The sequence below is a fragment of the Vigna unguiculata genome, chromosome 6 (genome assembly GCF_037176805.1).
Source record: "Vigna unguiculata cultivar grain cowpea cultivar isolate G323 ecotype 2 chromosome 6, ASM3717680v1, whole genome shotgun sequence".
NCBI lineage: Eukaryota > Viridiplantae > Streptophyta > Magnoliopsida > Fabales > Fabaceae > Vigna > Vigna unguiculata.
In genome coordinates, this window is record NC_140797.1 from 33,304,488 (window position 1) to 33,317,526 (window position 13,039).

General features: G+C 32.8%; 2 protein-coding genes across 4 annotated transcripts; one reads left to right on the forward strand and one right to left on the reverse strand.

The window, feature by feature from the left end:
• Nucleotides 1-970: 970 nt before the first annotated feature.
• On the reverse strand, nt 971-4,076 carry LOC114186531 (putative BPI/LBP family protein At1g04970). The gene is made up of 6 exons (XM_028074458.2): nt 3,346-4,076; nt 3,063-3,202; nt 2,334-2,688; nt 1,981-2,229; nt 1,491-1,616; nt 971-1,365 (listed from the first exon to the last, which is right to left on the reverse strand). The coding sequence occupies exons 1-6, from the start codon at nt 3,751-3,753 to the stop codon at nt 1,156-1,158; spliced, it is 1,488 nt and encodes a 495-aa protein (XP_027930259.2). The 5' UTR covers nt 3,754-4,076; the 3' UTR covers nt 971-1,155.
• A 3,477-nt stretch (nt 4,077-7,553) lies between these two features.
• On the forward strand, nt 7,554-12,916 carry LOC114188689 (histidine acid phosphatase family protein). Of its 3 annotated transcripts, none has more exons than XM_028077285.2 (12): nt 7,554-7,752; nt 8,016-8,166; nt 8,334-8,421; nt 8,640-8,933; nt 9,198-9,356; nt 10,173-10,313; nt 10,446-10,502; nt 10,904-11,042; nt 11,725-11,829; nt 11,956-12,152; nt 12,276-12,317; nt 12,399-12,916. In XM_028077285.2, the coding sequence occupies exons 2-12, from the start codon at nt 8,057-8,059 to the stop codon at nt 12,549-12,551; spliced, it is 1,485 nt and encodes a 494-aa protein (XP_027933086.1). In that variant the 5' UTR covers nt 7,554-7,752; nt 8,016-8,056; the 3' UTR covers nt 12,552-12,916. The 3 variants fall into 3 exon arrangements, with proteins under 3 accessions (XP_027933086.1, XP_085530362.1, XP_085530363.1); XM_085674236.1 differs by having other exon boundaries at nt 7,579-7,752; nt 8,052-8,166; XM_085674237.1 differs by lacking the exon at nt 7,554-7,752 and adding an exon at nt 7,759-7,947 and having other exon boundaries at nt 8,052-8,166.
• The last annotated feature ends 123 nt before the right edge of the window (nt 12,917-13,039 follow it).

Consider the following 13,039-nt stretch of genomic DNA (forward strand, 5'->3'; position numbering starts at 1 on the left):
CTGAGATTTCCAAATGGAGGCCAACAAAAGAACCAAGTAACTTGGTAGAAGTTTTGTGCACTGTTGTCATGGTATTATCTCAACCTTTTTGAGTTTCTGGGTAAATTCAATCACTATTGATCATTGCAGCGGTGGATGTTGTTGTCTACGGGAAATTAATATTTAAATTTTGTAACTTGAGGACGATTGAAGTTCTGATATGAAATTCAACGTGATCATGATGGATTTCGAATGCTGAAAAGAAGGATGTGGTGGTAATGTCATCAACAACCTAACACTCATTGCTTGTTACAAAAGATGGGATTTTAGTGTTTAACTTTGAAATATTCATCAGTTATCACCAATTAAAGTTGACAGAGATTGAAATGTCAAACTTGACTTAGCTTTGGTTTCTTGTGTATCAGCTATTATAACTGGTTGTGATTTATATAATCATTTTGAACCACTTTTAGTGTATTAAAACTAGAATGGACCGATCTTATTTCCACTTTTTATGTGTATTTAATATTTTTTGGTTTCAATAAACAAATAAATTCCCATTAAATAAGGAAAAAAAATAGAGTATATAGCATTATGAGTTAAACTAGTTTTAAAAGTTGTGAATTTATTTATTTTTTCTTAATTGAGCGATTTTGGTTTAAATTTTGATTTAAAAATAAAGAACGGAATAACATTTAACAAAACTAGATTATTGATTATATTTAAATATCATGCTTTAAGGTAACTTGCATATAACAAATAAGTCGGTGTGACTATTAAAAATTATTTCACAATTTAAATATATTGTACTTACAAAATGTTATATTTATAAAAAATGGTAACAATTTTGAGTTATAACTTTTGATTATGAGATTTAGTAATTTTTTTTATGAGGATAAGAGAAAATTTAAATTATGAATACAATAATAATTATAAAAAACGTCACAATAGTAGGATTCCAAGTGAGAATTCGGTTCAGTAAAAATAGGCATGAAAAGCAGAACACCTAATTCACATTCACCTCATTACTCCTTTATTTAACCATTATTTATTATAAAATATTTCAGCTCTGTAATATAAGAAATGACTGTTTTTGTGGATATATACATATATTTTACACTATACAACCTCTTGCTACAAAATACAGCAGACAAATTTTCTACAGTAGCTTTAATTCTATGAAACATAAGCTGAAGATGATTGTTGACCTAAATAGTAATCTTCTAAGAAGGAAACATCACTGCACACTGCAATCCATGGATGATTGTACAAGATAACAGCATTCTGAAAGCCATAACCATCAATAATTGGTAATGGAAATCCTCTCTTTAATTTGAAGTTCAAGTATGGAAGGACAACAGTTTTGAGGACACTTGACATTAGTGACTGCAAAAGTTGGAGATAAAGATTAACTTGTAGTTTGAAGAATCATTCATAATGATTAAGATTTAGCAACCAATTATTTGAAACTAGAAATTAGAAAATGTAAGACTACTTTTAATCTGGTTTACCTGAATCAGACGCATGTGCAGTTTCCCTATTTTGCTCCATTTCAAGTATGTAGAAAAATCCTGTAATATGAGCCTACCAACAATGTCATTTCCTACAATTTCTACAGCACATGAAGCACTAATTTCCTGTAAGAAAAATAGAACTTGTTAAATATGATAATTGGTTAATGGTGATAAAACAGAGATCATGGACATGCTGAGTCAGAAAAAGTATGATTAGTCACTTGGAAACTTTAGTCAGTGTAACTTGCTTTTGCATATGGCAGCAATATGAGAATAACACAGACGTTTAGTTTCCTGAAAGATTGCAGTTAAAAAGTGAATTTTAATTCTAATTCAGCCAGTTTGTAAAATAAGATTTGTATTTATTTACATACCATAAATTAATTTTATTTTTATTCGATGTGAGATCTTCAAGAGCTAACTTTAGGAATTTTTAGGTATCAAATTAAACACATTTGGTTCTTATCGTGGACATTATTTTGCATACCACTGAGATGGATGCAACAGGTATGACTTCAAAATCTTCCAGAACCTCAATTGTTATATCTACAAGAATAGTTGCACCAACATCTTGATATGTCAGTTGTATAACTGGTGGAGAAGACATAGAGATGTTAAGCTGCATGTCATCATTTGGATATCGCTTGTATAACTGGGGAACTATGAATCTCCATTCAGCAGTGTTCAAAATAGCCTGATCAGGAAGTTCATCAACAATCAATTCCATTTTACCTGCCTGAGCACAAAAACAACATAAAACTGTGAAACTACATTTTCAATCTATGATAAAGCAAAAGCATCCAACTTAAATGCTTAAAATTCAACTATTCAGAAACTTACAGTGAAGTAAACTTGGGAAGCAGATTTGAACACGTTTTCATGTATTGATACTTTTATCATCTTTGGTAAACCACCACAGGCAGAAGAAATCTTCAATTCTTTCTGGTGGTAACTTTGAGGTAGTAACACTTCCTTTTTCTCTGTGAATAAACCATTAATTGCTATAGCAATGGAGGAACTGCTCAACACAGGATTGCCAACAAAAGAAACATTTAGTGTAGCAGTTTTGTCTAGTGAGACATTCTTTGGAAGAGAGTCCAAAAAATTGTCAAGCTTCATTATCCCTTCTTTTATTTTCTCTGAAATACCCTCTTCAACTGCAGATGCTATATTCCCTTCAAAAGCATCAACTAGCCTGAAGCAAACATAAAGAACTCAATGGCATAATATCTTCATTGAAGTATATGGGACCATATTCAGTTGTAAACAAAAGACTGATATGCTTAATTTCAGAAAAAGTTCTCATGACATATAAACTGTGACTCTGCATTCCAAGGAATAAATTGTTGTAAAGTCAATAGAAGCAGATTTTTCTGTTCTCTTTCTTTCAAGTCACATTAGACCAAAGTAGGGAATAGAATTGAAACATGGCTTTGTTATAGTAATAGTTTACCAAATGCTCACCATGGGAATGTGAAAACACTAATAAGCAAAGAATTTGTTCTCAAAAAAAGAATATGTGAATAGTGTCTATTTTTCATAAAAACATGGATCAAGAAGATTGCTTACAGTTGGTAAAGCCAAGATGCACCTCCGTCCAACTTTATAGACAAGTCTCCCACATAACATCCATAATCTAAGAGAGACAACTTCAGAGTTCCTTCTTGGTTCCTTAAATTTATTGTAAGCCCCACTTGCATACCTGTAACCTTTAAACATAGTACAAAACTTCTGAATGTTGAATTCAACCATGTAAACAACAATTCAACAAAATTCTGCAACTGCAGCCATAGAAAACTACAAAAGGGGATAGTGAAAAGTATAAACCTGAGAGAAATTCTCAGTTGTGTACCTTCACTGAAGCAGTTCCTTTATCCGAAATTCCAATTGGAATTAACCAAGAGCTAACAGTGTACCTCCACCTCATACTTAAATTAACAATGGAACCTGAAACAACAAGAACAATTCCATTCTCTCCCGTCTTAACAGATGAAGAATTGACCTGAACATCCGTAATTGTGATGTTAGAAAGAACCACTTTAGCATTTCCAACAAGAGAAACCTGTGCAGAATTTTCAATCTCTGGCAGCTGAAGCATAACAATGGAAGCAATACCCTTCTCTATCAGCAACTCCTTGGCATATTCAAGACCCTTGTCAGATATGACCCCAGAGATGAAACCATCTTCAAGGGGTTGCACATAACCACATGTCAGAACCGACAGAAGGCACAACACAGAGAGAAAAATAGAGGGTGCCATGGATTATTTAATTGAACCCTATGAGAGGGATAAAGTTAGCACCAGCATCAACTCTGCATAAAAATTGAAAATTTCTTAAGAGCGTGATGGTTTTACAATGTTCATGATGTAAAAGATGAAAAATTTGAGACACCCATGTGATGAAATAGCAGGGTTAGTTAGTAAAGGGTTTCCAAAAAAGGTTGTTGTGTTGAAACTTTGGAGTTTGGGTTGTCTGAGACGCATGTAGCAGGAAGTGGTTGGTACGTGCGTTGTTGTTGTTTTGGTTAGAGTTTCCGTGTTATCGACCAATGATTCCTATGTGAGCTTTTGGTATATTCTTACTCTTGAAAACGGATGATTCAAATTCTAAGCAGCACTTTTGTTTGCGTGTGGCTCCAGACAGCTAAACCAGATTCACTTGGAATGCTAATTTTTGTTTTTCTTTCATGTTTCATCTTTCGAGAGTCATTAGTCAATGGTATAATTCAAGAATTTCTATAATTTCTCTGTCTTCTCTTCAAAATTTTGACCCAATCTTTAATCTCTTTCACGATTCAAGCATACCTTAGAGCTTATGGCATAAGGGCAACACATTTAATATCAAATTCTCAAATAGAGTGAATTCAATTTCTACCCTATTTTAGAATCAATCTTTGATTTGGATGCATGTGATGTCTTTAGTCTCACGTGATCTTAAGAAGTTCTTTAAAAATCCTTATTCTAATTCTAAGATGTGCTTGAATTATTAATGATAGTTTAGGATAGATAGAGACAATAGAGGTATAAGTCTACTCTTTCCTTTTGAATTACAACTTAATATCTACATTTGGAGAATTGTACTGTATACTATACTTGTACCTATTGATATATTTATGTAATTGCCACTTAATAATGGTTATCATGATATAATTTGATTTTTAAGTTTTTAAAAGTACTTTCAAGAAATATAAACAACAATAAATAATTAAATTAAAAAATTAATTTAAAAATAACATGGTGTTAGGTATAAGTCCCATTTTTTAGCTCAATAAGTGATTTTGACCTAACCTTTTCATGGGTCCAAGGCTAACCCATTAAGGGACCCAATACTCCTTTCCAGCTCCTAACCCCTTTCATTCTGTCTCATTTCCAGAAATCAGCTCTCTCTCTCCCTCTCTTTTCTTCACCAAAGTGCTCTCCTAGGGTTTTGAGCAAGCATTCTTTACGGGCTAAGTTACGAGTTCCCTCCAACTTCCTAAGCTGCTTGGTTATTGTTGCTCCTCTGCTAAAAATCTTATTCGTAGCCTTCAGCCCAAAAAGGTAAGGGGATCTACACCTTGTATTCACGTGATTTTTATTTTATGTGATTAGTGTTTTGTGGAATATGAGACAAGATTGGGGAAACATTAATTTTTGGTGTATTTTTGAGTTAGGGGTTCAAATATTCATGAAACTGATATTTGACGTTATTTTTTGTATTCTGGAAGCGTTGAGTGGTCGCTGGGCGAGTGCTTTGGTCGCTGGGCGACTTTGTCTTTTATCTGATATGCACAGTTTTAGTAAAATTGACTCTCCCAACGCATTAACCGTTGGATTGAGCTCAAATTTAGACATTTGGTTCATAACATGCTATTTTGTGGTTTGAACGGTTGGATCGTCGATTAGATGTTTTTAGCTTGAGAAATGTGTCACGCATTACTACAATGATTTTGGTTTTGTGATAATAAATTTTCTTATAAATTTTGGTGTAAGAATTATGATTGTGTTGTGCTTGATTGTATGGAATTGTAGGTACTTAAATGTTGACACTCATTTGGGATGAATACTATTTTGTGATATATGTATGTCATGGTATGCATTTATAAAGTATGAGATTAAATGAAATCTTGTTATGTTGAGTATGAAATGGAAAACATGACTTGTTTGGTTGGTGGTGGATTGACATGAGACTTGATATAGGAGATGTCTAGATAAAGGAATGTATTCTGAACTCTAATAATCGTTCATGCTCACATAAAGCATAATGATTTATGTGGTGAAAGTGGCAGGAGGTCCTAGTCTTGGGACATATTGGGCCCAAGACATTAGAGGATTAACCCTGTGTGTGGTTGGGTGATAACCCCTTGCGTCTAGACTCTGCAGAGTTTAGAAACCAGCACAGGCGCATACTTCCTTTAAAATTCTATATCAAGAGTATGATTTGGATATTGAGTCAAAGAGTCTTGTAATTGTTTACTTCACATGATTTGGATGCTTACTACTTTGTTGGATTATGACATGTTTTATCATTTGTTTGCTCGATAACATGTTAAAATATTTTACTCTAGCTTACCCTTCTATCCATGTTTTGTGTTTTGGTTGGTTTTTCCTTTTTGCAATGATCACCAATACTATTGGTGTGACTAGGTATGAAAACCGCTGGAGGTTCTCAGGGTGGTGATGATGCAACGATGTAGGGTGGTTCCCAAGGTCGGGATTGTGGCCCACTGTTGAGTCCCTTTTGAAGAACTCTTTGTTTATATTTAATTCTTTACTCTATGAGCACTCTTTTGCAAGACAATAGTACTCTTGTGTCCTTTTATGACATCGTAGTGTGCCTAAACTTTCTTTTCAAATATGTTATGGACAATTGTAATAGTTAATACATGTATACTTCATGTTGTATGCTCATTTATACGATAATTATGTGATGTTTATTTACTAGATTTAGTCTATTTAAATGAAATGTTACGTCAACTTTGATTTTATGAGTTTTGAAAAGGTAAAAAATACTTTAACTTTTAAATCATATGAATCTTTAATTACCACATAAATAAACGATATATCTCATATATATATATATATATATAACTTTGAATTTCTTTTAACAAAATAAAAAAAATTAAGTCACTTTATTTATATATTTTAATATAAGTACGTTCCTTCAAAAGTTAAAACAACATCACATACTTTCTAAAATGAATTTAGTGATTTAAATTTTACTTCATTACCTATTATGTTTACCATCAAATTTTTGTTATTGGGTATGGCATGGTGAATTTCAATTTTTTTTTTAAATTTCTTTAAACTTTTATATACAAATCTTTTTCGACACTGAAAATAAAAATAAAATATTTTTTCTCACTACTTCTTGTTATGGCATCTAGCAATGATCATGGATCTCAAGTCTAACCTTTAATTTTCATTTATTCAAGTATGGATTAATATAAAACTAATCAATCAAAATGAAATAAACAACTATATTTGTTTAAATAATTAGCTTGGTTTAAAATTTTAAAATTATAAATTCAATAGTTCAAACATCAAAACTAAACATATAAATCTCGAATTAACTAAACTTATTCTATATTAAAAATATTTATTTCATAGTATGTAATTCTATAATTTTATAGCTTTTATGGTGGGTAATTCTATAACTCTAAAATTCTTAATTCTATACTAGCGTAACACAGGCGCGATATGTTTGTATGCATTTTTTAAATATGCGCGATATTATATTAGTAGATGATAATATTATAATGTTATTAAGTTAATATTTATTAAAATTATATTTATTAAAAATAAAGTGAAATATATCAAAACAGATAAAAGAATAATCATTAATAAATAAAGAAGAAGAGAAAAAACAAAGATATTTGATTTTATAATAAATTTATAAAAGTAACAATCAATTTTTTAAAATTTAATAAATTATTATCTTTAAAAGATAAAATCGATATTTTGAAAAATTGACACAAATTTTTTAGATTCTTAACATTTGATATCATTCATTATTTTTTCTCCATTTTATTGTATTTCCCTCTGTGAAATAACAAATATATCCATAGTTATTTTGAATTGAAAAACACGTTAATCGCAATTTTCATAATTCAAAGCATTACTTACTCCATATTCTGACACTAAACGACACCGCCACATCTTAAACGACGACCGTATCTGACAAACGGTGCCGGTTGCTGGTGCCACCGCCATTATTCCTATTTACACATCAAAACCATTCCTTTCGTTTTCTTCCCAAAACCTAATTTAGAGTTACTGGTAAGATTCAATTCCCCTTTCGTTCCTTATTCTACTCTGTGTGCCTGGTTTTGATGTAAGATGGAACCAGATGATTATTTTGGACTCTCGAGGGTAGTCAAATATTGAATCCATTATAAGCTTATTCAGCCAATTGGTGAATTGACATCACCGGAGACACCGCTAACATTTATTTTTTTTGGGTTTTCCAGTTGTGTAAGAAATTCAAAAACTATATTTTTTTTACCAGCAAATTTCATAAACTTATAAATGTATGATTTCAGTTGGTGATCGACTCCAATTCGGATTTGAAACCGCAGAGAGAATGAACAATTCTATCATGGCCTTTGCTCTGCTATTATTCCTTTGTTTGATAGGCTATTCAAACGCCGAAGAAGCTTTCGATGTTCGCAAGCACCTCTCCACTGTCTCTAGGTCTCTTTCATTTTTCATTTGCAATTGATTCAACAAATTAAATATTCTTTTCGCTCATTTTCTGGGATTTTATTATTTCTTTTTTATTTCCTAGAAATTTTGATAAAAATTTTGTATTCATGTGTTTGTTGACTTTATTAAGTTGTTTGTCTTAATTGTCTTCGCAGATATGGTGCCGTGAAAGACATTGCTGATGATAACTTCGTTCCTTCAAAAATCCCGGAGGGATGTGTTCCGATCCATTTGAATCTTGTGGTAACTTTCCCGACTATTTGAAGTGTTTTTTGGTTGATTATGAATGTGTTATGTTGTTATCCTGTTTGCGGGAGAAAGGTACAATGGTGTTGAATTGAATCAAGGGTTAATATTTCTAGAATGTTTAGGTTTTGATTAGAACTTGATAGTTTTGAACCATCTGGTTGACTGGTTGCACTTAACTTAATGGAAGAGGATGGTGATGCTACTTTACTTAGGCAAGGCATGGAACTCGTTCTCCCACGAAGAAAAGGATAAGGGAGTTGGATAATTTGTCTGCTCATCTGGAAGATCTCGTGAGGGATGCAAAAGAGCGACATTTGCCTTTGGAGAGGTTTCCTTCCTGGCTGAATGGATGGAAATCTCCTTGGCAGGGAAGGCGTAGGGGTGGTGAATTAACTAGCAGAGGAGAGGAAGAACTATATGATCTTGGAATCAGGATTAGAGCCAAGTTTCCAAATTTGTTTGATGAAGAATACCATCCTGACGTATATCCTATTAAGGCATCTCAGGTGAGTTTATTTTCGATTTTGATATTTTAGTTTAGTTTTTGTTACCACAATTTACAACACTAATAGCTTTTGGATGAGTAACATGGTGATTAATCTGAAGCAGAAAAGAGTATTTTGCTTCAAGTTGATGAGGGAGTGCTGATTTGATGCTGATTTGTTGCAGTTCCACTGTATTATTAACTGCAATATAACATATGGACTTGCCTTTGGACATTTGGAAGCTACAAATTTATTTAACTCACATCTCTCTTATCATGTAAACAGATTCACCGAGCATCTGCCAGTGCTGTGGCATTTGGTATGGGGCTTTTCAGGGGCAATGGAAGTCTTGGACCTGGGCGTCATCGAGCCTTTGCTGTTACAAGTGAAAGCCGTGCTAGTGACATACACCTGAGATTTCATGACTGCTGTCATAATTACAAGGTAAATTGTAGTCATGGTTGATTTTTATATGTTCAACAAATAACAAATTTCACTAGACGCGAATAATAGCTTTGATACCATATTGAATATAGTAAAACTAGGTATATGATTAATCTCCCTTGTGTCTAAGATACACAAAGGGTAATATATTTATAATAAAGAATGATACAAATATATATGGCAACCAAACATAAATATAGTAAATAGAAGATATTGTTACAAACAATATCAACAATATCTACCAATATCAAACAATATTAATGTTTTCTTCATTAAAATAAAATGCAATATATCTAACACATTAATTACCAGTGTGTGACAAAATTTAATGTAATTGTAGAATTTATAGTTAGACAATTTCATGTTTTAATGTCTATTTGAAAACGTGCTTGCTACCCATTATATAAAATCACTCAAGCTGAATGTCACCCTTTTTAAGTTGTAATTACTGATGACCATGTTTCTTGTGTCTGCTCATTTCATTGCCAAAGTTTCTTCTGCATGGAAAGTTTGCTAACAAATTTGCCTCGTTATCCCATTCTGAAGGAACTTAACATATTTTAAATGAATTTAAATTTCCAAATTTGCCTCATGTTTAGTTCATTGTTGGTTGAATGTGAAAGTTGTTGTTGTGTTTTCAAGAGGCTATATGACGTAATTTACAGGCAGCATGTGTAATTACTATTTGCCAAATATCTGAGCATGACTTTGTGGTTAAATGGACAATTTGGGATCTTCAATGTTCTTAAAGGCAGTGCTTATGCTTACTTTGTTACTTTTTGTGTGTTGTGTAATTCTTCTTGGGTTATGGTGCAGGCTTATAGGAAAAACCAGGAACCTGCAGTTAGTAAACTTAAGGAACCCATTTTGGATGAGATTACATCTGCACTGATTGGACGCCATGGACTTAATTTTACTAGGCAGGATACATCTTCTATCTGGTTTTTGTGTAAACAGGTTATTACAAATTTTAATACCGGAAACTTTTGTTCTTACCAGTTTGAGTTTGTAAATAATCATTTAACTGAGGTTTTGGAGATTGATAATTTTCTTTCTTTTTCATTGCTTAATCTGTCGTTATTTTGACAGGAAGCATCCTTGTTGGATATAACTAATCAAGCGTGTGGTCTTTTCAACCCTTCTGAGGTGCTTTTGTTTTGTAGTCATTATACGATGCAATCTATGATCTAATCTTAACGATCTCCTCTTTGAATGTCTATAAATATTTAAATAAAGAATAAAAAATTATAAAAATGTCAGGAAACTATTTAAATTTGACCTTATGATATATGAAAAGCTCGGTTCAGTCTTTTGATGTGATGTTTCTACAATATCTTATTGATTTATAATAAAACTGAAAATTCCATTCAAGTAACAGTTTTTAACTGCCTGCAAAGCAGCAGAATTCAAAAAAGAGATAACTCCAGATAAGTTATTACTCATGCTAGGCCAATTATGTGATTATTGTTGAGTGGGCAAACGAAAAATAGTTTATTATGTTAATATATGCTGGATGTTTATTGATATGCTAATTTCTGTGTGCATAGATCGAATTGCTTGAGTGGACAGATGATTTGGAGATGTTTATTCTGAAAGGTTATGGTAAATCACTAAACTATAGAATGGGAGTTCCGTTACTTGAAGATGTTTTTCAATCCATGGAACAGGCTATCATAGCTAAAGAAGGTAGTTTAATTTTGTAGTTTTTAAGTGTGTACTATATATCTTTGTCTTCATGCCATATCCTGTTAATGAAACTCATAATATTTATGCATATATTAACCTTTTCTGGTAAATTATATCTTAAAATTGTGTTTTCCACAAATACCTCGGGCAAAGACTCTATATGTCATAATGCGTGTGTCTACACACATATTCAGCCTTAGCTGACAACCATTGCCATTTTAGCTATGTTTTATTGTACTTTGATCAAACAAATATCTTTTTGAGCCAAGAATTTATTTGAACATACTTAGCTAAGGAAGTCATTATTTGTTTGTTGTAATTAAAGGGAAAAGATGCCTCTCATTCTAGAACAACTTTAAAATGTTTGCTGCCTTCCAAGAAAATAGGCAATAGTAATTTTCATTATGTAATTTCCAGTAATAAATACTATGTTATTTGCATCTCATTGTTTCAGTTCATTTACATGTCTTGCGTATTAATAAACTGGGTCAAACTCTTTTCGCCGTGCTGATTATTTATGTTTGTGCACGTGCTCATTCAAAGTTGTTGGTTGAAATTATAGGTTATAAAAAATATCAAGGAGATTATTTTTACTTTACAAACTATTGTTTCTCCTTTTGAAGCACGTCTCCTGAATATGTGAACACTTGACTCATCCCCCCTTTCTTGATTGCTTCTATAGAAAGACATCCTTCTGGCAGCTTTGAAAAGGCAAGACTTCGGTTTGCGCATGCTGAAACCTTAGTTCCATTCTCATGTCTCCTTGGTTTATTTCTCGAAGGATCTGGTGAGGCTTTTATACTCTTTGCTTGAAATATGTGCATAGTTACAATTTTGTTTTGTTATTTCTTTACTTTTCATTACTAACTAGCAGTTAGCGTGCTTATACATATTCTCTTTTAACAAAGTGCAGATATTAAAAAAATTCAGAAGGAACAACCTCTACAGCAGCCTCCAATGCCTCCACAGAAAAGAAAATGGCGGGGTAGCACTGTAGCCCCTTTTGCTGGTAATAACATACTGGTCTTATATAGTTGTCCTGCTCCAGATAAAGCTATAAGCAAGCACTTTGTGCAGGTGTTACACAACGAACACCCCATTCCATTGCCAGTAAGCTTTTGTTATCTTAGTTTTACCAATGGTTAAGGTCCGGGGTTTGCAATGTTTAGTTATTGTCTAAAATCATATTGAGATATTATTTGTCAATAACTCGGTATGTGTCACCATGTACAGGGTTGTGATGGCTCTGATCTCTGTCCATTTGAATTATTCAAGGTACTTTTATAGTCCCACTACGATTCTGAATACGGCATACTGTTTTATATTCTGCTATTCTTAATTGAGTTTTCTCCACAGGAAAAAATAGTTGCACCTCATCAGAAGCATGACTACCATACGGTCTGTAATCCAAAGCTAGAGCATGAGCCCTCGGGGAGCAAGTTTTTTCAGATATTTCAGTGGCTTTTCTCATCAGCGAAAGGTGATAACTACTCTAAAGATGAATTTTAGTTTGTATCTTAGGAAAGGAGCTTCAAATCTTACACTCTGCTCCCTTGGTGGTATCATCGTTTCTTAACTACTTTCAAATATGAGCACCTATTCCTTCTAGCAGAGAATCAGTTTTACTTAGTTATGCTGCCAGTAGAGAATGCCTTTGTTTTTGTTTTTACTATCAGTTACTGTAATGCCTTTGCTATTTTTAAGCTTGGTGCTTGAGTAGCTTGAGCCCTCCCATGTTTAGCTTCTAAGACCCAGAGAATTTGGAGTTGGAAAGTTTAGTTTTCTCCCTTGTAGGTTTACTCTTAGTACTCTACTGATACCACAGATAGTGTAACTTGATGTGTTTGCAGACTAACTCATGCATTAGCCTCTCACGAACTCCACTTTTGTTCTTTTTGAACAGTAGACCTCTGACTTCTACTAATGCTCATATTTTCGTTTTTCTTGTGCTGCTGTCGAATACGATTTAACGAGTCAAATAAGCCAATACAGATATG